This window comes from Ustilaginoidea virens, chromosome 4 (assembly GCF_000687475.1).
Source record: "Ustilaginoidea virens chromosome 4, complete sequence".
Lineage (NCBI taxonomy): Eukaryota > Fungi > Ascomycota > Sordariomycetes > Hypocreales > Clavicipitaceae > Ustilaginoidea > Ustilaginoidea virens.
Genome location: NC_057319.1, coordinates 1,282,606 through 1,307,926, shown reverse-complemented (window position 1 = coordinate 1,307,926; position 25,321 = coordinate 1,282,606). Strand labels below are relative to the sequence as shown.

General features: G+C 54.0%; 9 protein-coding genes across 9 annotated transcripts; 3 read left to right on the top strand and 6 right to left on the bottom strand.

Annotated features, from left to right (window-relative positions):
• Positions 1-301: 301 nt before the first annotated feature.
• Positions 302-1,924, bottom strand: UV8b_04894 (uncharacterized protein; the record flags this gene model as incomplete). The annotated part of the gene is made up of 4 exons (XM_043142392.1): positions 302-471; positions 568-773; positions 898-1,745; positions 1,811-1,924. The coding sequence occupies 4 exons, from the start codon at positions 1,922-1,924 to the stop codon at positions 302-304; spliced, it is 1,338 nt and encodes a 445-aa protein (XP_042998326.1).
• A 547-nt stretch (positions 1,925-2,471) lies between these two features.
• UV8b_04893 (uncharacterized protein) lies at positions 2,472-3,452 on the top strand (the record flags this gene model as incomplete). Its single annotated transcript, XM_043142391.1, has 1 exon — positions 2,472-3,452. One exon carries the CDS (start codon positions 2,472-2,474, stop codon positions 3,450-3,452), a length of 981 nt encoding a protein of 326 aa, XP_042998325.1.
• Positions 3,453-3,586: 134 nt separating this feature from the next.
• On the bottom strand, positions 3,587-5,489 carry UV8b_04892 (uncharacterized protein; the record flags this gene model as incomplete). Its single annotated transcript, XM_043142390.1, has 3 exons — positions 3,587-3,801; positions 3,897-4,365; positions 4,431-5,489. 3 exons carry the CDS (start codon positions 5,487-5,489, stop codon positions 3,587-3,589), a joined length of 1,743 nt encoding a protein of 580 aa, XP_042998324.1.
• Positions 5,490-6,691: 1,202 nt separating this feature from the next.
• Positions 6,692-9,024, top strand: UV8b_04891 (uncharacterized protein; the record flags this gene model as incomplete). Its single annotated transcript, XM_043142389.1, has 2 exons — positions 6,692-6,786; positions 6,849-9,024. 2 exons carry the CDS (start codon positions 6,692-6,694, stop codon positions 9,022-9,024), a joined length of 2,271 nt encoding a protein of 756 aa, XP_042998323.1.
• An 874-nt stretch (positions 9,025-9,898) lies between these two features.
• UV8b_04890 (uncharacterized protein) lies at positions 9,899-13,367 on the bottom strand (the record flags this gene model as incomplete). The annotated part of the gene is made up of 5 exons (XM_043142388.1): positions 9,899-11,154; positions 11,302-12,786; positions 12,839-12,955; positions 13,016-13,033; positions 13,322-13,367. The coding sequence occupies 5 exons, from the start codon at positions 13,365-13,367 to the stop codon at positions 9,899-9,901; spliced, it is 2,922 nt and encodes a 973-aa protein (XP_042998322.1).
• A 518-nt stretch (positions 13,368-13,885) lies between these two features.
• Positions 13,886-17,298, bottom strand: UV8b_04889 (uncharacterized protein; the record flags this gene model as incomplete). Its single annotated transcript, XM_043142387.1, has 4 exons — positions 13,886-14,970; positions 15,026-16,727; positions 16,784-17,137; positions 17,224-17,298. 4 exons carry the CDS (start codon positions 17,296-17,298, stop codon positions 13,886-13,888), a joined length of 3,216 nt encoding a protein of 1,071 aa, XP_042998321.1.
• Positions 17,299-17,980: 682 nt separating this feature from the next.
• Positions 17,981-19,437, top strand: UV8b_04888 (uncharacterized protein; the record flags this gene model as incomplete). Its single annotated transcript, XM_043142386.1, has 4 exons — positions 17,981-18,085; positions 18,219-18,276; positions 18,399-18,880; positions 18,973-19,437. The coding sequence occupies 4 exons, from the start codon at positions 17,981-17,983 to the stop codon at positions 19,435-19,437; spliced, it is 1,110 nt and encodes a 369-aa protein (XP_042998320.1).
• Positions 19,438-19,876: 439 nt separating this feature from the next.
• UV8b_04887 (uncharacterized protein) lies at positions 19,877-21,727 on the bottom strand (the record flags this gene model as incomplete). The annotated part of the gene is made up of 4 exons (XM_043142385.1): positions 19,877-20,377; positions 20,462-21,136; positions 21,271-21,548; positions 21,646-21,727. 4 exons carry the CDS (start codon positions 21,725-21,727, stop codon positions 19,877-19,879), a joined length of 1,536 nt encoding a protein of 511 aa, XP_042998319.1.
• Positions 21,728-22,764: 1,037 nt separating this feature from the next.
• On the bottom strand, positions 22,765-24,642 carry UV8b_04886 (uncharacterized protein; the record flags this gene model as incomplete). The annotated part of the gene is made up of 6 exons (XM_043142384.1): positions 22,765-22,788; positions 22,873-23,453; positions 23,543-24,194; positions 24,295-24,392; positions 24,489-24,529; positions 24,599-24,642. The coding sequence occupies 6 exons, from the start codon at positions 24,640-24,642 to the stop codon at positions 22,765-22,767; spliced, it is 1,440 nt and encodes a 479-aa protein (XP_042998318.1).
• Positions 24,643-25,321: the final 679 nt, after the last annotated feature.

Below are 25,321 nucleotides of genomic sequence, written 5' to 3'. Positions count from 1 at the left end.
TTTCTGGTACATTTGGCTTGGCTATAGGGTTGGCTGCTGCCGTTGTCATTATTTGGAGAGCCTCGGAGCTGCGAGGTCATTCTGGAGTTAACGCTCGTCTTCAAAGATTGTCACCCCTGGCTACCTCGGCATGGCTTATACGGTAGGCAAGAACAATAGCGGCATGGGTACGAGGCAAAGTTTCGGGACTAGGGCGGTTTGGACATGCTCCGTTGCAGGGACGCGACCACCAACAAGGGGGAAAGGTGGGCTTTACCTCCCACCCTGAGCCAGAGAAAAAGGTCTGGTTTGCTTTTGCTACTTACTGCCCATCTGTGCCGAACTTTCTGAAGTATCCGCGTCGGAATGGGTTTAGCTCATCAGCTGTAGTTCCAACAGGACTTACATCCTTCCGAGCCTTGTATGCTGCTGTTGCGACCGGTGATACCATGGCGTCTGGAACGCGGCGATACGTGATGAGCCGTCGTGACCCTTGTTAAAGATGAAGTTTTTTTTTTTTTTTTTTTTGCTGAATTAGCATCTCCACCCTCGGATACGAATAGATCGACTATGACAACAGGCACTTACATTTATTGAAATTCTGGACACACACGCAGACCAATGCCAGTGAAGGGTGCGCCGGTATAGGCATCTGTTGATCCTCGTCGTTTGCAGTGGGCATCCAGAATGATAGCCTGCCGTCGTCGACGAGGGTATCTGCCGCAAGCGAGAGGATGTCGTCCAGCATCGCCAGGAAGCTATAGGGTTTCTTGGGGGGTACAAAATCGGGCGTCCTGAAGGCGTCAGTCCTGGCGTTGAAAACGTTTGGTGGCACCGATATCCTGCACGGGAGTGCCCAACACGATGCTACGTTGAAGAGGGGCCGGCATGTTTCCACTGGCAGCCGTGGATACTCACAAAGCTCTTTTTTTGCCCTGCTCAACCAGCCACGGTGTTTTTTCAGGATCCCTCACGCCCAGAACCTTGAGACCTTCCCGGACGCCGTATGGGGGATCACACACTATGCCATCCCATATTCTTCTGTCCCTCTTGATGGGGGTGTTGACCATGTCAGCGCAGAAGACATCGCCCAAGCCCATCCCGAGGCCATATTGCTCAAAGTTCCCCAGCAGGCTCTTGCTGCCACCCTCGCCCCGTATGGCTCGTCCGTCAATGTCACTGCCCCAGCTGGTTGCGCCGAAGCAAGCGCATGCGATCGGGAACGAGCCTGTCCCGACAAAGGGATCGTAGAACAGCTTCCCGGGCCCCGCCAGAGCAATGTTTGCGGTGACAAGCGAGAGTTCCGAGTCCATGCTGGTGGTGGATATGTAGCCGCGCTTCTTGAGATCGAACCGTAGGATCCTGTCCCGGGATGAGGTGTCGATGAGGCGGCCAAAGTGCATCATGTCCGGGTCCGGTATCCCGAGCGGAACGCTGTCGAGCGGCCACAGCTCGAACACGGTGAATGTCTCGTCCGGCCCAGACATGCGAATGGGCCCTTGGAACGGCAGGTAGGCGAATGAGTTGATGATGGCCAGCCGCTCGTCGTTGGAGCGCGTCCCCTGGTACGAGTCCAGGGCGAACTTGAACGAGGCGTCTGTGTATTTGCCCCAGACGTCCCGTGTGCGCCCCCTGAGCGACTCGTGCAGGCGAGCCAGGGTCGGCCCCGTGGCCCATAGTTCATGAATGGAATGGGCGAGCACCGATCGGCGGATCAGTCTCCGGGCCTGGTCCTCAGAGGCCACTCGGACAAGACAGTACGGCGACTGCAGCGGTGTTAGAGCCCGCGGCCTGGCTTGTGTCTTATCCCCGGACCACGGAACACACGAACCTCGTTTGTGTACTCGACGATCTCCAGGGCCACGTCTTCAAGTACCGCAATGGCTTGAATCTCGGCCAGGCGAAAGGTTTCGTGCGTCTGTGCAAACTTGATGAGGCATTCCATAGCCGGATTCAGGTGGCTCGACGCATCAAGACCAAAGCGTGCAACGGGGATTCTCGAGATGCTCCGGAGCGAAAATTTACAGCTGAAGCGGGACTTTGAAGCGATTGCGCAGCCTTCAAAGAAAAATCTCTTCGGGCTGGGTCGAGCGTACTAGCTGCTTCAGTTTGCGGGTCGGGTCTTAACAGGATGTAGTGATTTTTATTCGCCTTGGTCCTCCTTGGTCCTCCTTGGTCCTGCTTGGTCCTCCTTGCTTCGTTCCTGGTTCTTCTGGTCGTCGGTTACTCTGTACTCCATGCTTCCGTATCTAGGTAGGTAGTTGGATGTTTGGAACGAGCCCAGCCGTTACGTTCAACACGGCCTCTAATTGGCCGCGACATACGACAGCCCCACCTCAGCTGCCATGAATGTAATGCAATGTAAATGTCCTTGCATACATTGCCTTCCTTCCTTGCCCTTGGAATCGATGGACTAGTTCATTACTTTATATCTCGCCTCCCACGACCCCATCCCCAGCTCAGATGCTACATGGCCAGCTGCAAGCCCAAACATGCCCTCAGATCTTGCCAAGTACCTAGCCTCCCAGTATCTCGTCGCCGACCCCAAGCCCGCCTCCAAGCACCGCCGCAAGCGCAAGCCGCAGTCTTCTTCCCCCGGGCTCGTCATCACAGACGACGACCTCTCGGGCTGGAGCCAGCCAGCCGCCTCAGCAGACGGGCCCGACGAAGAGCTGCGCCCCACGGTCGCCGGCGCAACCGCCGAGTTTCGCAAGGCGCGCAAAAACAACTGGAGAAGCCTCCAGGCAAGGGCGGACAATGACCAGGCCGCCGCCGATGCCGTTCTCGCCTCGACAGCCGCGGAGAGGCACTCGGCAAACGCCGGCAACGACGAGAACCCCGTGGTGGAGAACCTGCAGGACGTGGTGAAGATGAGCGACGGAACGCACGCCGGCCTGCAGACTGCGGCGGCGGTTTCCGCGCAGATCAAGAAGCGGCAGCGGGAGGAGCGGGATGAGTTCCGACGCCACGCCAGATCCGCGGCGGAGGAGGAAACCGTGTACCGCGACGCGACCGGGCGGCGGGTAGATGTTTCGACGAGAAAGGCCGAGGCTGCGAAAGCGGCGGCCGAAGCGGAGGCGAAGGAATCAGCCGCCAGGGAAGCCCTGAAAGGACGGGTCCAGCTGGATGAGGCTCGCAAGCGGAGAGAGCGACTGGAGAATGCAAAGCTTCTCCCCTTCTCTCACACTGCCGAGGATGAAGACCTGAACCGGGAACAAATGGATAGGGAGAGATGGAACGACCCAATGGCCAAGTTTATGACGGACACGGCAGCCAGCACAAAGGCAAACAAGGCTTCATCGACGAGACCTGTGTACGCAGGCGCGGCTCCGCCAAACCGATACGGCATCAAACCGGGATATCGCTGGGATGGGGTCGACAGAGGCATAGGCTTCGAGGCAGAACGGTTCAAAGCCTTGAACAGGCGCGAAAGAATCAGGGGATTGAATTATTCCTGGCAAATGGACGAATAGTAGCTACTCTCTGCGCTTTCATCAAGATATCCTCATCAACAGACTTGTTAGACAAAAAAGAGGGATTTGTGATCTGGATAGCACATGCAAAAAACCGCTCGACTTCCAGTTGACGTCTCTTGCCTCGTTGATGTCTACCTGCGGCGACGCAGCCGTTTATCAGACCCATAGTCGCACAACTGCTTCACCAACTTGATCCAGTCGCCCTTGTTCATTTGGCCGGGACGATCACCCACCCGGCCGTGAAACTGCTTCACGAGATCTTGCAGGGAGATGCCGTCGGGCGGAATCTTTTCCAGGATTTCCCACGACTCAATTCCGGCGTTGGTTTGGGCGTTGGGGGAAGCAGCTGCACGGCACAAGCCAAAGTTAGTTCACAGCGTCCATCGAGCTGGATAATGAAAAATCACTCGGGACAAGTGGCAGAGTTTAGCGTGCACTTGCCTGAAGGGGTGGGATTAGGGCTACCAGCTCTTGATGCTGATGGCGTCCCTCGGCCACTGCCGCCCATTAACTTGACCGGCTTCCTCGGAACAAACGAACTGTCCGACATCTCTGCACCCGTTGCTTCTCCGTCGCTGCCGGGCCCGTGGCTGCCCTTGCTTCGGCGAGCCGCGCTGTTGGATTGGGAGGAAGATGTGCCCATCTGGTTCATGGAGGTTGTTGCGGGAGTTTTCTTCATCTTTTTGCGACTCGACTCATTTCCGCTCGATTCAGACAGAGTTGGTGACCCAGCTCTTTTCAAGGATTTCGTGGGCTTCGCGAGGTCACTTTGTTTCTGCTTGCCCTGTGGCGTCGACGATCCCTTGGGGTTCACTGCCGCTTTCGTCTTGTCTTTTGAATCGCCGTGAGCCTCTTTGGCATCTCCATCTTTCTTGTCGTCTTCCTCGTCGTCACTTGATTCTTCGTCAGACTAGGATGGTATTGGTTAGGAGACAAGAAGTGTGACAAAACTACAAGCCGCAAGAGGACACAAACCGAACTGCTCCAAGGTTTGTCTTCAGAATCATCGCTTGCGTAAATGTCTTCTCGATCCCGCTTAATCAGGGCCTTCTTCGTACTCTTGCCATATTTTTGTCGTTCCAGTTCCTCTCGCAATTGCTCTTGAAGCTCCTTGTCAACTCCCCGCTCGTCACCGTCTCCAAACAAGTTTGCCCCCAATTGCTCGCGGCGTATGCGCTCCTTGGACTCCTTGGCATCGTCGTCGTCCATGCGTTCAAGATAGGGCGTCTCATCATCGTCTTGAAACTCGTCCCCGGATACATCTAGCTCGTCGTGGTCAAGTTTCTCTGAACGCGACGCTGCCTTGAAAGTATCGCTTTCGGCTTTGATCATTTGACCACGTCCATAGAGTAGCTTTCGGGTCGCTTCTAGATCGTTTTGTCCCATTTTCTTTTCCTCGTCTTTCATCACCCACCTCCCAACATCCACCTTTCTGTTCATAAACGCTTCGGCCTGATCAATGGTAAAGGGTTGGAACGGCGGTTTGGAGGTGAACTTGTACCACTTTTCCAAAGGCACCATACGAAAGACGGATTTATCAATCATAAAGGCAACGTTGGCCTCGGAAAGCGCCGCGACATAGTTTCCCACCCACACGTTCTTCCCATCAGCATCTTCAAGATGCCATGGCAAGGCTTCCTCGTAGCGAATATCTGACTCCTTTTTGGCAGCGTCAGTCTTGGGAGCTCGATTGAACATGGTTTTTTCTTCCTTTTGTTTTTTAGGTCGTTTGGGCTGAATTTCCTTGGCTACCGGCGCGATTTTGGCTTGATCTATGGCACGCTGAGCTTCTCGTTCCGCCTTGATCTGGGCTAGTCTTTCGACCTCTTTCTCGTCGACTGGCGGTAGCTCGGGTTCTTCCTCTTTGACGGCTCTTCCTGGATGGGGCTGTCGAGCGTCTCTTCTGTGCAACGTCACTGGTCGAGCGAATTCGGTTTGATCAGTAGGATCCACGGAGTTGTCAGATACTTGAGGCTGAGAAAACTTCATCATATGATATCGAATTCCGTCGAGCAAGGATTTTTTAGTCGTCATTATCGGAATGTCTGTAAAAGGATGAGGGGGGGGTGCTTCCGACCAACCCCCATATTGCTTCCGTAGCTCCTCCTTATTTGATATAGCGCCACCGGGACCTAGATTCTGAGCACCACTAGGTATTGGCCTTGAGGCTGACTGTTCAGGTCTTTTTTTTTGGTTCGCGAGTAGAGGATTTACCTGCCTCGGCTTTTTGCGCATCGGCCGCAGCGGGTTGGCTGCCTGGCTTCGATGAGTTCCAGGATGGACGCCGGGGGGCTTGTTAGTCATGGTGGTGATACAAGAAGCGCACGCATTAGTTGTGAAGATATTCAACGTTGAATGCGCCGATATTCGGACTTCGTCACCCTTCCGAGCCCTTCAGGCTGCGAGATCCTTCTGCAGCGGCCGTGATGCGGAGGACTCGACCGTGACGGAGTGGTTTTGAGGTTCGCGATTATCTGTGCTCGCTGAGCGCAAACCAAAAGTGGCAAGGGTTTCCCCGTCGATCCAAGGTGACTGAATTGATGCAATGTTTCAGACCAATACAAGGTGTAATAAGATTCTAAACGATAGTATGGAATGGCGGTATAGCTTGACACGTATTCTGGGCCTTGGAGGACGGAGGCAAGGGCTTATCATCAACGGGTATTTCCAGCTTTGAACTGAGACTCAAGTAAAGTATTGCGGTACATCAACCCGTCAACAAGCTTGACAGGCGTGTCGGAATAGGTCTTCTTCTGTCGTTGGAAAAAAATACACGATGCGTGAAGGCGCGTTTGTGAAAGAGGTGACTACCTATTCAACAGTGAAAGAGATACGGGGTACGTACCAGTTGGGAGCTGCCTTAGGTTCCAAATCCAAGTCAGCCCCACAGGTCCATAGCGGCTCCCTACCTAAGATTGGGAGTGGGCACCTGCACAGGGAAGGTACTACGGAGCATATACGGAGTAGGCTGAAACCATCCATCCTGCGGGGCGGATCGTCAAAGTACCTACCTGGTACCTCTTCAGTATGGTTCCGCCGGCGCCTCTTATCATGTATCGCATGCCAGCGCCGAACCGACGGAAACACGTTCCTCTTACGGCCCAATACTCAGGAATTGCGTTCACGGATATGCGTTCCCTCTCAAGATCTCAGCCACTTTGCATTTGATCTCTCACCAGTTCTCGGCCTTGGATGAGTTGACCAATGCGGAATATATGTCTTCGAATCATTCCTACATGACAGAGGCTACACAAGATGCGTCTCTCGGCAAACCGACCCAGGACTCTCTCGTCACCACCGACGCGGCCGCTGTAAAGCCATTCAAGGAAAGGTACTCCCTTACCGCTGCCTGAAAACGTCGTCTGACCCGCGACTAAAAACCCGCTTCCTCAGAAGATCGAACCTCCCGGCGGCGTCTCTATATGCCTCGACCGTTTCGCCGACCACTCCGCGCCCAACATCTCATACCAGGCAGTACTCGTCCAGCATGATACTATCTGGCTCTCGGTTGGACCACAGCCCGGGGCCAGGACCAGCAAGTTCGACGGACACCACCTCTGCGGAGCCTCTGCATCAAATCGTCCAATCCTTCGTCCCGCACATATCAGTATATGCGTCTGATGACACAGAGTCGCTGATTTCGGCAAAGGGGTTCCAGCATGGTCTTTGGGAACTCTTGCGCCCTTTTGGCGAAAGAATCCCGCGCAAAGTGACCATTCGCGACAGCAACGGGTTGAGCCATACCACGGATGACTTCGCGGTCCGATTCACGCGATTTGGCGAGAATCCAAAGCCTCACGACGTTTCCGCGTCCAGCTCGCGCCAAAGCTGCGCGACCGACGACCCCGGCGGCGTTGGAGACGGCAGCTCTTCGGAAAGGTCTACTCTCGTGGAAGTCGACAGCTTGGTGGAACGCCACTTGGCCTTTGCTGAAACCGCGCTCCCCAAGACTTCCTTGCATCTGCCAGATGCCCTGATGCAGGGGCTGGACACGGAGCATCCTTCGCCGTATTACTCCCTATATCTGAGGCGCCTCTTGTATCAGACGACCGTTGCGCCGCAAGAGACTTTTGCTCACCCCGTCGCTTGTGTCATTGCCATCAGCTCCCGCAGCGACAATCCCATTGAAGAGCTGCGGAAGCTGTATGCGGAGACTACCCAGGCCAACAAACACTTCCCTCCTTGGGTGGACAACGACTATCTCAGATACTATGTCCTGGTTCACGATGACGAGAACGACGACATCACTCGATCCATGGGGTTTTTCGAACAAATGAAGCGCCATCTCGGCTTTCATTGCCACCTGCTGCGACTGAGATGCAGTAAAAGCGCGGAAACGGATGACGACAGCGTACCCCTTCCCGACAGCGACTGGATATCGGCAGGCGAGGAGCTGGCAAGGATTGACAAGAGCGAGAGGGACGAAGATTTGGAGACACCTCCACAACACATCTTCGAGTCGGACGCGACTGCCATACGAACATTTGTCCGGGAAATGGTTACGCAGTCGATTGTCCCCACCATGGAGCGACACGTCTCCGTCTGGAATGATCAGGTTGCCTCCCGCCGAAGGGGCATTGCTGGTCGTTTTATGAATCTGTCGCGAAAATGGACTGGCTTCGGGAGCAGCTCGCGAACCTCGCCGGGAAACCACGCCAACACGCGGGACGCCCTAGACAGTCTCGGCCACTACCACGCGTGCTCTGCGGAAGCCATCATGCGGAAGCTTGCCGACTACGCATTCATGCTACGAGACTGGAAGCTGGCGCATTCCACGTACGACCTCCTGAGAAGCGACTTCAGCGAGTCAAAGGCCTGGAAATACCACGCAGGCGCCAGCGAGATGGCCGCCGTGAGCTTGCTGCTCGCGTCGCGGGCCCCGGCGTCCAGGCTTCGCGCAGAACCCATCGACCAGATGCTGGAAGCGGCGTTTTACTCGTACAGCAGCCGCTGCAGCGCGCCGCTCGGAGCCGCTCGGTGCCTGCTCCTCGGTCTGGAGCTGCTGCGTCTGCGAGGCGGCCCAGACGTCGACGACGCCGGCGGATGGGGATCGCGCCTGCACGACTCCAGAATACTGGGGCCGGTCGGCGAGGCGCTGCTCAAGGAGCGCCTTTGCGTCTGCTACCTGTCGAAACGCGGCTCAGGCGGCTGGGGCTGGGGCGGCCGGTCTCGCAAGGCCGCGTTCTGGAGCCTCCTGGCGGCCGAGGCTTGGTGGCGGCAAGCCAAGTACATCCCCGCGCAGCGGTGCCTCGAGGCCACGCGGAGAATCTACGAGAACCTGCCACGCAGCAATGGCATCGTGCGGTTCCAGGTCGCGCAAGAACACGTAAAGTCTCTGCAGCTCGAGCTCGTCAAGAAGCTCAGCTCGCACCACATGGCGTCGGCAAAGGTGCAGGACGACGAAGAAGGCGCGGGTACCGATGTCGAAAGCCAGTCTTTTGCAACTCTGCCGTCGAGAAGACGGAGCGTCACGGCGGGAATCACTGCCTTGACGACGGCACCACTTGGCGGCGAGTCTCTGGGCGGCAATGACGCCTCGGCTTCCCAGCAGGCGCTCGAGTTCGAATAAGTCGTTCTTGTTTCTTTGGCCGAGAGCAATTTCGGCAGCGAAAAGACAAGACAAGGTTTGACCAACTCTGATGATCGTGCCTCCGGGGTTTGGGGGGGGGGGGGGGAGGATGTGGCGGGGATCGAGGAATCCCAGTCATTGAACATGTCAACTATAGGAGGTACTTTAGCAGGCACCATGTACCCATATCTACCGGTAATAGACCCATCCATGCCATCTTTTCTCATGACGCTATATTCTGTGTTGCCTCTCAGCCCATGATTCTCCCTGCATCAAGTGCGAAGCGACCAACAGCCACTGGCATGACTTGTTCGGTGTGGTCCTAGCAACTCATCTGCCGCGCAACTGCGACTAGGCACGTCTGACAGCGACTCATGCGGGACAGAGTAGTCCGTACCCCGTGCACTTGAAGACAATTACGTGCCCTGCACTCCGTAACCTTACACGGGTTGACCCTCTAGGGACCTGCAATGGGCACCCGGCGCCCCTTTTCGTACCATGGCAAGGGGCCAAGCCGAATGAGACACGCCTTGTCCCCAGACGCGTTGTGATTTGTTCTCAATCCATTTAGCTGCAAAAGTCCAACGTAATCCTTCGTGGTAGTGTCTGTGGCACAAAGAACCGCAAGCATCACGTAGCCTCTAACAGAATGCGTTTAGAAGCCATGGAACAGCGCAAGTCGACAAGACATCAAACTTCGACTGCAGCTTTATTGAAAAGAGAGTGCGCATGAGTCACGCGGAGGAGCGCAGCCCCAACCGAATCGCCCGTCTCAGCATGCGTTGATACAGTAGAGACGTTGAGTGGGCAGCGTCAGGAGCCGAGGCACGTGGGTGCTAGGATGTCGCTGAAATTTCAGGAAGCTACCCTTTGGCTAGCCACTATCGGCAAAGGTCACCGTTGGCTGCAACAGCTCCTTGATCCTGTTCCGGCGAGATGTAAACGGTGTGTGGGCAGCTTGACCGCTCTTGGTGGGAGAGGATTGCGTTTGTGTTGACTTGGCAAAGAATTGTTGCCCTCGCCGTCCGGGTGTCGTCAAACCATCTCGTGTAGACGACTGGACGCGAACGGGCAGCGGGGCTCTGGGTGTCGTCGAAGCCAGCTGGTTGGGGGGAATGGCTCGGAAACTACGACTGGACTGATTCCGCCTCGATGGACCACCGGCATCCAGGTTGACCGAGTCCACGGATTCGCGCTCCCCTTCCTCGACAGAGTCCATGATGTGGAAAGGAAGGTTTTGAGACGAGGCGAACACGAGCCCAGTAGAGCGGGACGGAGTTTGCATCAGACTCCTCAAGGTACTTTCGTCCTCCAATCGCCGCAGAAGCGGTCGCCTCGTCGGGAATGATTTGGTGAACTTGCGTGAGCTGCTGGCCGGCTCTGTCAAGGCCGGTGACGGCGGTTCGAAAACGGGTGCTGCACCACTGCTGGATCGGGCTACCGCTCGTTTCCAGCCGTGCAGAGATCTGTGGCGATACTCTCGTTCGTGTCTTTGACGGATTACTTTCGCGGAATGTGCCTGACCGCCCCTCTGGAGGGTAGATATGGTCCATCTCTTCAGCGTCTGATGCTGTTGCACCATCGCCCACGACTGCAGAGCACGGGCTTGCTGCTGGTCATCAGCTGCAGACATGACTAGCCACTCATGCAGTCGCCTTTGCGCATGGCGATCGAGGGCTACGGAATGGAGTTTTGTCATCTGGAGCGCATGCCGTCTCCATCGTGTAGAGATGGCGGTGTTTCGTCGCAAGACACTCGACGCTCGGTGTTGGTTTACGAGGCGTGCGATTTCTGCCGACTTTGTTGCGTGAGACTGCCAATCATCAAGTGCGCTATAAAATATGCGACGCCTTTTCCGCGATGAGTTCTCGGTATATCTCATCATGAGATATCGCCGAACCGCCAACTTCGCCTCATGCTTCCGGTGCTTCGCATAACTCTGCATAGCATCCAAAAGACCAGTGGCTCGAATGTACCACTGTGCTCGCTCTGCCAAACGATCTAGTTCCACCTGTCCTTGTCCCATTGACCGCAACCGGCCCGAGAGAATGACTGCAGACTGAGCTTTGTGATGCCTACTGGAAATGGCCTCTTGTTCGGCGTCGAGCCGTGTGGTAGCAACCCACTTGTCTATTTGAGTCGAGACAGCCGCACACGCGAGCTTCCACTGGAATCCTTCGAGGCGGGTCCCCAGACGCCAAATCTGAAAAGCTCGCTTCGAGTTATCCAAAGCCTGTAGTCGTCTGCAGGCCTCAGCATGGTCGGTTAACCTCGTACGGTCCCGCCATTTGTGAAGCCAGAACGAGGCTTTCACCATGAAACCAAGCTTCCGTGCCGCAGCTATTCGAGCCTGATTTGTCTCAACGTGGCCGATCCACTTGGTGATGACACAACCGCTCTCGAGGATTTGGCTGATTTTTCCCGCGATGACATGCAAAGATTGACTGGTTCGCGCCTGCCGCAGCCAGTTTGTGACGACTTCGGCTTTTGTCCGCGCGTTCGATGTCTGGACCAACGAGCGGGCCAAAATAACAGTGGACCAATAATTGAGCATGTAACTAGCTTTCCTGTGTAAGTGTGTCCTCTTGATGAAAGCTGAAGCCTGGTGGAGCCAGTCTTCGTGGCAGGCTATTGTACGTCGTAGCTTTCGTATAGCGGTCGTAGCTCGAAGGATGCTCACTTGCATTGATTCCGATGTCGGTGCATGATTCCAGCTGTTGAAGCATCGAAAGCGGACCATGTGCCTCCGGGCGACGTATTCTCGCTCCAGTCTGATGGCGGTTTGATTGGCCCATCGATTGAATACTTTACTCGCAAGAAATATTTGGCGCGCTCGAGTAGCTCTGCTCAGAAAAGAATCCTGCTCCGGGGATTCCGGGTCAGATGCTGCTCTCACTTCCAGCAATAATCGAGTCTGGAGGGAATTGCCATCGACGGTAAGAGGATGAGAACGGCTGTCCATGGCAGTTGTCTGGCCCTCGGTAAAATTGCGACGCTTCAAATTGAACAGGTTGTGATTAAAAATTTCCGCTACTTTGGGGCCTGCAGCATTTGAGCCCTTTGACGCAGCGTTACGCCAGCGATCAATGACAGAGACTAACGTATGCTTTTGCAAAGCCAAAGCCTGGTCACTGAATCTCGCAATGGCATCATGATCCGCTGAGAGCTTATTGGGGGAAGCAGCAAGGAGTTCATTGGCTGATGGGTCGGCCAACGCGTGATCAAGTTGGACAGTTGCAGTTGACTGCACACGGCAACGGAGCTCGGGCAGAGTCGTCGTCGAAGTGCCATTCGGGACTGCTTTTCTGGCAGCGTCAGTCTGAGCATGAGAGCTTCTCTTCGGTGCATTGAAGGTTTCTGGCGGCACGTAATCCCGCGGCGGTTCTTCCCCAGACTTGTCATTATTACGCGGGTTCTGCTCTTTGAGGGGTGATGGCCGCATAAACTCTCTTTGCGGAGACGATAACGGTGTCGACGAGCGCGACTGCTCCGATATACTTATATTATCTCGAAACTCGAGTACGATTCCCATGCGCTTGAGGATAGCTTGAAAATTTTCTAGGAGTGATCCGCTGCCATGTTCCCCTCCAATGCGAAAGACGAGTGCCGATAAGTGGTGGTCCGAATCAGGATCCAGTCCAAACGTTGGAAGAACATCATCGTAGGCTTTGAAAAGAACAGCTGCCGGAAGCGGTTTTGGGTCGGGCGACTGGTCCAACTTCTCTTGGGCGGAAGAAACGATAGCATGAAGGATGGTAATATCTACGCGACAGGTTAATTCCAACGCCGGGCAATAGCGCACAAAAATGCACACCTTTGTTGGAGTAATATGGTTCCTGCTTCAGCGTCTTGGAGTCATTGATAGTTGGTTGAACGCTTTCATGGACTGAAATATTGCTTTGATCCTGGACGCGTACTCCAATTTGTGCCACTGCGCGTCTGCATTAGTCCAAGAGCTCCGTGGTGAAAAGACCAACAGCAGTTCACGTACTTGGGATGGCAAGTTTTGCTGATCATTGACCCATAATCATTTCTCTGATAGATAAGTGCGCGATATCGAGCTCCGATTTCTAGCCTCTGTAATTACTTTTGCGCCAAGGGGGGTTCATCCATTGTAGTTTGGAAGTTGACGATTGTTGTGTAATCTCTTCAACGCGACTCAAGGTGGGACCGCTTTTCACGCTTAAGTAAGCCAGTTGAACCTGCCGGCGTCTTCAACCAGAACTTATCCTCTTCACCTACCTACTCAACCATCGGTTCTGCCATCTGAACAGAGGACATGGAGAGATAGCTTTACGCCGCTGCACTTTTTCATGACGTCCAAATTCGGCAAGTCGCACCATCACGCCACTCAATCAAGGTGAAACCTCCGTCCAGTCGCTCAGTCATCATGCCTCATACGTCTGGCAGACGCCAAGTTCACAAGTTGGCAGCTGCAGCTGCCAAATGCTCAACTCAGGTTGGTCGAGTTACCTGCCATTTCCTCTCGTAGCTGACGCTTGGCCGGTCATTCTTGTTCCTCAGGCTGCGGATTACGGGAAATGCGTCGTAGCTGATTACAGCTCCGTGGAAAAAGCAAAATGTGCCGCAGAGTTCTCGAAGCTCAGGGACTGCTACATGGTTAGTGTCCTCATCTACGACAAAGAAAGGAACAGAGATGAACCGTGTGGGCTAAGAAACAACTACAGAGGTTTCTGTCGAGAAAATAGTCAAAGATAATGGCTACGCTCTAGTATCCTCGTGATGCAGGCTCACTCCCAAAGTTTCATGCATCTAGTCCACGACATAACGCTGCGCTGTCTACTCTAATCTTGACCCATGAGCCGCGTCGTATTCGTCGCTAAGAAAAGGAACAAGCGACCTAAATGCTCAACAAGCGCAATAATATGGTAGCTCGTTGCACTTCCTGTTCCTCCTCGGCGATGACATTATGCATGTTATCGCCATCCCCCATTGGTTCCAACGGTCTTCGTAAGGTCTTCTCAAACGCGCTTGCTTGAGAGGCTAGAGTCCCGGCCAGGCCGATATCATCGGGGTCAGAAAGCACCTTGAACTCCATCTTCACGTCATCTGTAGCTTGAAGACCCGCCTTTTTTCGAAGCCTCTGGACTCTGTTGATAATTTCCCGAGCTATGCCCTCTTGAGCTAGCTCTGGGTAGAGTTCCGCGTCCAGAATCGTGAGGACATCATTGTCAGAGTTGATTTCGAGATTTTTCGATGCAGCCTCCTCCCGCAGCCCACGTCGAACAACTAAATCCCCAGCTTCTAGCCGGATACCATCCACCAAGATGTGTCCAGTTTGCAGATATTTTTGCACCTCCTCACTGGTCAAATCAGGAAGGCCCTTCTTCACGCGCGCCATGTCCTTTCTAAGCTTTTTGCCGAGCACAGGCCAGTCGGCTGTGACACTCAATTGAACGTTGTAGCTTGCTTCGTCGCCAGAAAGAACGAGGTCTCTGACATTCAGCTCCTCTGTGATGTAGTTTTCCAAGGACTTGACGTCTTCCAGATACTGGGCGTCATGGTGTATGACTACCAATGTCTTCAATGGCGTCTTCAAGCCGATGCTTCTCCGTTCTCGTGAAACCCGCGCTAGATCAATCACACGTTGCATTCGTGTGACTCTTCTTTCAACCTCCGAGTTGAATAGCTCCTGTCTGACCTCTGGGAAGGGCAAGAAGTGTACGCTTCGGGCGTCTTCGGCCTGAAGTGCCTTGGGGATATGGGCCAACAGTTTGAGGTAAATCGTGTCCGATAAGAACGGTGTGAACGGGGCCAGGCAACGGCAAAGAGTGTACAGAACCTCAAACAAGGCATTCAGGGCGTGCTGAGTATCTTGCAAACCGTTTTCTCCTTTAAGCCGCCGACGGTTGAAGCGAATGTACCAATTGGTGGTATTATCAATGAGTTCCAACAGACGAGGCACAACGGTGTAGAGCCGATATGCTGTTGTGGTGTCAGCACCGGTCAATATGAATGCAGGATTCGAAAGCTCACGTACCTCGCATTTCCTCATTGATGAACTCCAAGAGACTCTGGCAACTCGCCAAAATCCATCGATCCATAACATTCTCGTTTTCTGATTCCATGTTGGGATTCCACACGTAGTCTACCCCTTCTGTCTTCTTGAGGAGAGCAGTTTGACCTTCAAAGAACTTGTAGCTGTTCCACAGAGGAAGCAAAACTTTCTGAACTACTTCTTTGACGCCAGACTCCTTGAACCGCAACGGCTCAGCTCGGACGACGGGAGAATTGATGAGATAGAGCCGCAAAGCGTCAGACCCGTGTTTGTCCATGACGAGGGAGGGGTCGGGATAGTTTTTGAGTCTTTTGGACATTTTTTTCCCGTCTTCTGCCAGAACAATTCCGTTTACGACGCAGTTTTGAAAGGGCGAGCATCCGAATAAATGTGTTCCCAAAACGAGCAGAGTATAAAACCATCCCCTCGTTTGGTCAAGACCTTCGGCAATGAAGTCGCCGGGGAAGGTCTTTTGGAATTTGTCAACGTTTTCGAACGGGTAGTGTTGGCTGGCATATGGCATGCTGCCGGATTCGAACCAGCAATCAAAGACTTCGTCAACTCGCCTTAGAACCCCCTTGCCCGATTTGCTCGGGATGGTGATATGATCCACCTTGTCCCGGTGCAGGTCGTGCAGTTCGCCCTCGTACCCGCTCAGCTGTCGAAGTTCCTCGACGCTTCCAATGCAGATCCTTTCTTCCATATCGTCACTGACCCATAGAGGGATCGGAGTGCCCCAGTAGCGATTCCGGCCAACGTTCCAGTCACGAGCATTGGCAATCCAGCTGGCAAACCGACGCTCTTTGACAAAAGAAGGCACCCAATGCGACCCTTCAATGTTCTTGAGCATGTCCGGTATGATTTCGGGAATTCGAATGAACCACGAGGGGACTGCACGGTATATCAAGGGCGTGTCGGACCTAGGACACATTGGGTAGGAGTGGCGCAATTGTGACTCGACAACTAATCGATCAGTTGATTTTAAATATTTGATTATGTGCTTGTCCGCTTCTTTGACGTGCATTCCAGCAAAATCGGATACTTTGGCTGTGAAGTGTCCCGTATCGTCAAGAGGATCTGGAGGTGGTCGTTTCTCGTTGATGACGTCGGCCGCAAAGGCAACGTTGTAATCCTCTTCACCAAAGGCAGGCGCTTGATGCACGATTCCAGTACCGCTATCCGCCGTGACATACGTAGCATTAAGCACACGGAAACCGTGGTCTTTGAAGTCGTCGTAGAAATAATCGAAGAGAGGCTTGTACCGCCATCCCAGCATGTCTTTGCCCTTGATCTTTCCCATTACAGAATACTTGGCTTTCTTGGGGTCCTTGTATAACGTTGATAGGAGCTTCTCGAGAATGACGTAGACTTTGCCGGACTTTTCGTCTCGCAGCTTGAGATACTCAAAGTCTGGATGTACGGCGAGACCGGTGTGAGAGGGAAGAGTCCACGGGGTTGTGGTCCACGCAAGGAGATGAACGCTCGGGTCGTCTAGGAGAGGAAAGGACACGACGACGGCTGGATCAGTCACATCTTGATAATTCTGATTGGCTTCGAAGTTGCTCAGTGCCGTTGTGAGCACGGTGGAATAAGGCATCACCCGGTGGCCTTGGTACACTTGACCCTTGTCAAACAGCTGCTTGAAGACCCACCAGAGAGACTCCATGAATTTGGGATCCATGGTCTTGGGAAGCGCGTTAACAACGGTGCAATCAACGCTAGCTAGGCGGTCCTGCTCACCTTGTAATCGTCATCGAAATCTATCCAACGACCAAGACGCTCAATGGTGAGCCTCCACTCGGAAGAGTACCGCATGACTATCGCACGACATTCTTGGTTGTATTTTTCGATTCCAAACTCGGTGACGGCAGCCTTTCCGGAGATGCCCAGCTTTTTGTCGATTTCGTGTTCAATGGGCAAGCCGTGGGTATCCCATCCAAAGCGTCGCTCAACGTGGTAGCCCTTCATAGACCAGTACCGAGGTATGATGTCTTTGATTGTCGACGCCAGCAGGTGGCCGTAATGGGGCAGGCCGGTTGCAAAGGGAGGACCATCGTAAAACGTATAATGTGGTCGACCTTGGGATAGTTCCAGCTGCGAACGACGGTGCTTAGTGTCATCGGCTCCGAAGGGGCTACCAATTCGATTTTTTGGGTTCCCATGCTATTACAGCCACGTACCTGGCGGCGGAATGCATTGATGGCGCGCCATCGCTCGATGGTCGCTACCTCTTCCTTGGGAAAGTCAATGGACATGGCTGCGAAACTCGGGATCTACCAGAACGCGGTGATGACGTGATTTCGGACGAGCTCAATCCTATAGCTCTTCCGTTGTCCCACGTAACGACTGACTGTTTTCGGAGGGACCGCAAATATATTATTTTCCTACCTGACCGACCGGCCATTCGCGCAATGTGGGAAACAAACAGGTGAGAGAAAATGCTTGCGGTCGCAGGTGGTGGTGGGGGGTTCAGTGAGGGAAGGTGGGGGGTTGTCCGTCCCAGGAATCCAGTGCCGGTATGCGGACTTGGACTGCTGTGCGGGGTTACAAGTCCTAGCACGCGTGCTGTGACCAGACTTATTTATGTCAATATTATGTATGACTTGGCGCCCTTGACTTATGACTCAACTAACCGGAAGAGGCCCGAGATTTACATCGGCACACGCAACATTAACGCCAAGCGCGTCCAACCCAACCACGCCTTGCAGGTACCGAGGAAACTCGCCGAGCATGAGCCAGCAGTTTGCTCCGTACTTTGGACGAAAAATTTCCCCTGGCAATGCTCCGTCATTGTGTCATGCTGAGGCATTGAACCATCAGAATTGGCCCACGAGACTCAGCACATGTCGCCCGGCTGCAAACGTGACCAAATACCGCCCCCCAACAGGACAGATTGCTTCAGGGGGACAAGAAGCTTGCACAATCCGACTGTAGGCCATGTCTTTCCTCTTCGGCAGAGCACGCTCTCGAGCAACCGCAGACCTGCCCAGACAAGCTCGAGAGCATGTGTTGCGGCTCGAGGGCCCCAATGGCGGTGCCAAGGTATGTTGTTGTTGTTGTCGTTGTTTTTTTTTTTTTTTTTTTTTTTTTTTTTTTTTTTTGCCGTTTTCCCCGAGTCGAAAATCTTCTAAGCCGCATAGCACCATCCGGACGGAGCCCATGTTGACTCACGTAGGCAGAAGAGCTGGCGCGGGTCCTGAGCCAGATGAAAGTCGTCCTGCAAGGAACGCAAGGCAAGTCCAGACTTGACAAGGCCCGATTTGCCCCCCGATGCGTCACGCCGTGTCCGTCCTTGGCCTCGCGTCACCAGGGGAAGCGTACTGCGTCACAGCTGCTAACCTGACGCGGCTGGCAGAAACGGACAGTTCTCCCGAGCAAATCTACCACCTGGTGACCGGCCTCATAGACGAAGACCTGCTGCACCTGCTGGCAGTCAACCTGTACCGACTGCCGTTCGAGTCACGAAAGGACACCCAGGTCATATTCTCGTACGTGTTCCGGTTCCGGCCGGCGTCGGCTGCCCCGAAGAGCGACCCAATCGCTCTATCCTACGTCGTGTGTAACCGGCCACAGGTTCTCGTCGAGCTGTGCCGGGCGTACGACCACAAGGAAAGCGCGATTCCGGCCGGCTCGGTCCTGAGGGAGCTACTCAAGAACGAGGCCGCAGCGGCCATCATTCTGTACGACGACGGTGACGAACCTGGATCCAGCGCCAAGGGCCTGAATGCCATTGATCGGGACCGGCCGCAGAGCGGAAGAGGCGTTTTCTGGAGATTCTTCGATTGGATCGATAAGAGTTCTTTCGAGGTGGCTGCCGATGCGTTTACTACTTTCAGAGTATGCTCCCCCCTCTGCAAATACCCTACGCCAACCCTCTGAGCCTTTGACGCAAATGCCCTGCCTGCTAACAACAAACACTACGCTGGCAGGAACTGTTGACAAGGCACAAGGATCTCGTGCCCAGATACTTGTCGGTCAACTTTGAAAACTTTTTCGAAAAGTACAATGGCACCCTGGTCCAGTCGACCAGCTATGTGACGAAACGACAGTCCATCAAACTCCTTGGCGAGATATTACTGGATCGCTCCAACTACACCGTCATGACGGCATATGTTGATCGTGGAGATCACCTCAAAATATGCATGAACCTGCTACGCGATGACCGCAAAATGGTTCAATACGAGGGCTTTCACGTCTTCAAAGTGTTCGTCGCCAACCCACACAAATCCATCGCTGTTCAAAAGATCCTCATAATGAACCGCGACAAGCTTTTGACGTTCCTGTCGCACTTTCTTGAAGACCGAACCGATGACGAGCAGTTCATTGATGAACGAGAATTCTTGATCAAGCAGATCCGAAACCTGCCACATAGTCCTGTTCAAGCACAAAGATGATGGCACAGGGGTGGTATAACTTCAGCCGTATCGGAAGATGAGCCATGGGTGACTTGCAAGAAAAAGCAAAGGGAAAAAAAAAACAGAAATCAAAAAAGACAGGCCTGCAACGGTTGCATTAACTGTCCTCTTGCTTACCCTTTGCAATTTCTTGCCTTGCGCGCAAGCATGCAATACGGCAACGGCTCGCTAATTATGAGAACAAGGGTGGAAGCATCTAATCACAGACTTGACGCAGTATGGGCGTCAACAGAGCCCTGTTTGTCATCCTCAAACATTGTACATACCTTTTTCATGTACTGAATTACTTTAACCCGATTTGACGCCATGCCTTTTGCCCGAGGCCCAGACAATGAAAACTTGCTGGACCAAGCAGTCATCTTTTAAGCCGCGAGCTGAAACAAACCAATGCCCAAGTACTGCCCAAGAAAAAAGCCACCTAGCGTTGCCTTGATAGAAGAACGTTGACACTTTCACGAGCGTTCGGCGTCGTCCACGTACCATACGCGCCGCCACCTTGCCTCCAGTCGTCTCCGCCGCCGCTGTTCAAGTCGCCTAGAATAACCTCGAGATCACGCTTCTGGGAGCTGAGCCAGCTGGTCACAAACGTAGCTGGGTCTTCACTCAGGCACTTGAAAAATGAATGCTTTGCCTTTGACACTCCTATAGCTTGGATCAATCGAGCCAGCTGCTCGTCAAGCAAGGCGACATCTTTCAGGATACCAGCATGCTGAGGGTTGTTGACGAAAGGCTGCAGTGCTCCCGCAAGAGGATCATCCACCAAGACCTGCACATCGTAGATCGTGGGTTGTGGGTCTCGGTGAAACTTTTCATCAACCCGAATCGTGTACGGCAAGCTGATTGGCGGTAATGGACGAAGGTGCTGGGCCACGTACTCGTTCAACATGGGGATATACCCTGTGTCGCCTCTTCCAACTACCTGTGTAGGACGTGGCGTGGTCAGCTTTTGTCTCACACAATGTAACCGCCGTCGTGGTCGTGGTCGTGGTCGTGTGTCTCTTACCTTCTTCAACAGCTCGTCGCAGCGAAAGTTCCTCTTTTCCTCGTCCTCTTGAAGGTTCCATAGTCTGATGTATTCCCATAGCGCTGTGACGGCGTCTTGATGAGTGGCTTCAGTCATGTCAATGACCTCGGATAGTTCAGGAGTAATGTGGTACCGCTCAGGAACTTCATGGCGATAGAGTTTGATGGTGATGTTCATGTTCTCGTCGCTGCTGCGCTTGAAGGTGAGCTCGTCAAAGTCGACGGCCGCATTGGCCGCGGCGGATTGATTCTTTGGCGCCGCTTCTGGCTTCTTCCACTCCACAGCCTGCTGCTCGGCGGCGCTTCTGAACCGAGCCTGCTCGAAATCTACTGAGACGGCCTTGAAGAAGTGGGAAAAGCGATGCTTGGCTGCAGACGAGGAGCTGGCCTCGGACGCGCCTCCTCGACTCTGCCCAGCACCTCGCGAGGAGGCGTCCGTACTCCCGGGCTGGGTGACTTGCACCGGCTGCGCGTCAGCCGTGGCCGGCCGCCCCGAGGCAAGCCCATCCGAGTCCAGCAGGCGGCCCTCGATCTTGACGCGATACGTCGCTTCCAGATTTGGCGAGAAATCAAAAGCATCGACGTTGAGGCCGTTTCCCTGCCAGGCCTGGTCCTCCACAGTATTGCTGATCCAGATGCGCAGTGTTTTGGGCAGCTGCCATGACGCACTGTCAGAACGCTTCGCGACAAACGGCACCATGTTTTTTTTTCTTTTTTTTTTTTTTTTTTTTGGCCCCATGACCATGAAACTTTTTGCCGAGGATCAGAGAATTTTTCAACTTCACCCACCTTGCCGACGGTTCGAGCAGAAGTTTCCGATAAATCAAGGCGCTTGCGCGTCAGCGTCGCGTCCAGGGTTCTTTCCACGTCGCGGAGGGCCTTGTATCGCTGGACGACTTCGGGGTCGACAATGCTGTCCTCCACTCCGTCGGGAATGTTTTTGTCGGTAGGCTTGCGGCTGCGGCGCCGGGCAAGTTCGTTCGCACGGGCTTGTGCTGCATGCTGCTGGGCAATCTGGGCTTGGGTCAAGGGAACGGAAGGATGCGGACCAGACGACATCATTGGGCCTGGAGGATGTATGTTTGTTAGTCGCCGACGGCCTGGCAGCGACGGGGCGCGGCAGAGCTCCTCCTCGGTGGGGGGGTGGTGTGGTAAAAGACAAACCTATCCCGCCGCGTCGCTGGTTAGCTCCGTGGGGTGACCGCTGAGGCACTGGCTGCGCATAGTTGCGATACTGTGGCTGCATTGTGAAGGGAGTTTTGATCGTGCCGTTGCACCGTCATTCGCGCGACGCATGACGCCGCCTTTCTGGTGGTCGGCGGCGGGTTGTTGGGGGGTTCCGAGGATGAGAGGAGGTCATGTGACTGGCCGGGCTCGGAGGATTAGAGGCGGGCTTGGCTGAAGGGCGAACTTCCAATGTTGGTTGAATGCTACTACAAGTCGGAAACTTGGAGACTTGGGGTATCTGGGTGGACGAGGACGAGATTTGGTAGTCAATTCAACTGCAAACAGCCCGATTTGATTCTTTCATCTTAATCATCCCCTGTGAGCACCCGAGCAATCGCTCCACCCATCGAGGCAAACGCGCCAAAGCAATTCATCTTTAGAGATCAGGTACCCGAAATGGTGGCTTTACTATGGCCTCGCCGAGCCGAGTTGCAGGGCTGCATGCATGTGCTTTACTCCAGCTCGCTTGGTCGGTGGCATCCCCCAAATGCTTCTACTTGAATAGTGCCACACGAGGATTCACTTCCCCTTGTATCTCATATCTCGCTCATCCCCCATCTACTTCGCACGCCATGCTATGCTCAATGCTCTGTCATATCATAAAACTCGGGCCTACAACCGACAGTGCTTTTTTTTTTTCTTTTTTTCTTTTTTTTCTGTTTGACTGGTCTAGTGGACATGGTGCCGCAACTGAGATCGGGCACAAGGACCCGAATCAGGAACATTATAGGCGTATGGTGCCGTCATCCATTCCCACTTTGAACCTCAGCCTCGAACCATTCGAGGCCTGTATGCCAGTATTGATGCGTTGCAGTTCAATGAGGGACATTCAGTAAAGTTAAACCTGCCACCCCGAGCCCATGGCATACATCTTGATTATTACCTCTGCCAACGACAACTTGACCGTGTGGAAGGAATCATTGTCGTCCCAAAATACTGGCAGTATATGCCTTGACACGCAAGACCTTCCTTCCACTGCCTCCGTCAGCTTCTTATCGAGAGTATCTCGACGTGTCAAGCCACCAAATGCCCCTGACGCAGTCTCCGAACTAGGTTCTATAGGGCCGAGAATACAAACAGCTGAAGAAAGAAGAAGAAGAACGCAAATCAGCATCCGTGGATGGGTTTTTTTTTTTTTTTGGGTCAGGCTTGAACACGACTTACATTGTTAGTTGCCGCAATAGCGATGCTATCTTCGAATGGGTGCCAGCTCATGTGTAGGATCTTCTTGTTGTAATCAATCTGGTCGGCATCCGTCTCCTTCTTCATTCGTTGAGCGCCGCCTGCTGGGCTGCCAGCCCTGGAGCCATTCTTTTTGCCTCCGTTTGTTGTCGGGCTGGTCGAAAAGTTGATTGGTGTGGGCACGCCGACTTTCTTGGCTTTGAAGGCAGACTTGTCTGCTTGCAGAACCACTTCGACTTCCTTATCCGGGTCCGACGGGAAGATCATGAAGTTGTTGTTGTAGCTTCCCGTCATGACATTTTTCGCGTCCCCAGAAAACACAACCTCAAACTTGTCAAAGATGCTATCGTTTTCGTACGTGTCGCACAGCCGGGGCCGCAAATGCTCATGAATTGGTATCGTTTTGACAGGTTGGCGCTCCATGTTGATATCCCATATTTTCACCGTCAGGTAGTCGCGTGACAGGATGTACCGGCCATCGTAAGAAAATCGTACATCGGAAATGGATGAGATGATTTCGGAGAAGAAGGACCTGGCTGAAGGGTCTTCCTCTTGCTCGAATACTGTTCAGAGTCAGCGTCAGCGTCAGGGTCAGGGTCCGCATCTTCAGCGACGGGCAACGGGCAGAACACGTTTGATCGAGGTTTCATACATTTGGCGTGCTGGTCGCACAGAGCGCTTTCTCGCATGTCAGCCAACTTGATGGTGCCTTTGGAGCTGGCATACATGAACCAGTTGCAGCTCTGTGGGTGAAACTCGGCGGCGGTGATGACTTCTGTCAGCTCCTCCATGTTTGCGGGCTTGATATCGACAATGTTGAAGCTCTGGTCCTGGATGTTCAGGTTCCAGAGGTTGATTCGTAGATCGTCGCTACTGATAAAGGTTTCACCGTCGCTGTTGACCGATATGCTGTTGATGTGATAGGCGTGTGCGTTGGCATACGTGCGACGGGGAACAGCCGCAACGACGGTGTCGTGATGCGTTAGGCGCGGAAGCTTGAGATCTGCCGCGTTGCGAAAATGCTGATTCATGGCCATGGGCCTCTGCGCACCGGCACCAGCAACGCTGCCCGGTGTGACATCGTGTGATAGGTTGTTCTCCGCCACCACCTTGAGTGATTTTTCGAACACTTTCCACAGTTTGATGGTCTTGTCGTTTGTGGAGAGGAGATAGTGCGACGCGTTTTGCCGACGGCACCATTTGATCTTGTTGATCTTCTCTTCAATCTCGAGGGACTTGAGATAGTCGAACTCTGGCTCGTGTGACTGGAATTCGGTGTGAAACTTGTACTCGCAGGATTTTTTCTGCAACCCATCGCGTTAATAAGCAAGCAATGCGCGTTGAAAGCGGCGGGTTCGTTCCCCGTGGCTTTCGAGGGCGGCGTGGAAGGGGCGTCAAACGCACAGTTTCGTTTCTCTCGAACAGGACGACTCGACCACCCTTATCTCCTGTGGCAAGGTAGTTGCCCGTGTGATCAAACTCGACAGTGGAGATTATGTCAGCTTGTAGATTGGAAAAGTCATGTTAGCAGGTTCGAGTTGGATGAAGAAGAGCCTCTGGGGTTGTAGAGGAGCCCAGATGTCATGTCCCCCCCCCACCTTCAGTTATGTCCTCGACATCGCCTTTGTCGCCGAAGCACCTGACGTTGCTGTTAGCTCCTGATTTTTATTTTTATTTTATTTTTGATGCCGAATAGGAGGCGGCGTACTGTGTAAACTTCCATGTGGGGGAATTTGCTTCGCTATCCACCATCTTGACCTGGTTGCGGCGGGAGCGGCGGGAGCGGCGAGGACGGCGAGGACGGCGCGGACGGCGAGGACGGCGAGGACGGCGAAGACGGCGTGGGTTGGTGGTTCAGGTTTGGGGCGTCACAGTCACGGACCAGAGCCTTGTGTGTCGAGGAAAGCAGGGGTCTCACGGTAGGCGGGGGCGGGTAGCGGGCGAAAGCTGAGCGGTTCTATGGGAGGCGTTTCCAGAAAAGAGGCACACAGTCGTCGTCGTCGTCGTCGTCGATGGCGATGATGATGATGAATCGGTAGCTGCGGCACTGAACTGAGCGCTCGTCCGGTTGAACAGGCAAATGCTGCAAAGGAAACGTCTGGTGGGTTTGTTGGTGGTGGATGATGTCGTTTGACGAGCGTGGGTGGCGGCAGCAACTAGTGGGCCCAAGGGCAGCTCCCATTGACAACAAGCTTGTGTCTGTCTGGTCTGGTCTGGTCTGGTCTGGCTGGCCTGCTGGGCCTGGCGGAGGGGTTCCCGCCCCCAGCCCGAAGCTTTGGTGGCCTTTGACAGTGAAGGAGACAAATTTATTAGGCTTTGCTACAGGAGGCTGCCTGCCTGCCTGCCTTTTGCCTGCCTGCCCGCCTGCCTGCCTGTTCTTGTCGTCGACACCTTGGGCTAGGTGCTTGCTTAGGTCCGCGAGCAAGTACCT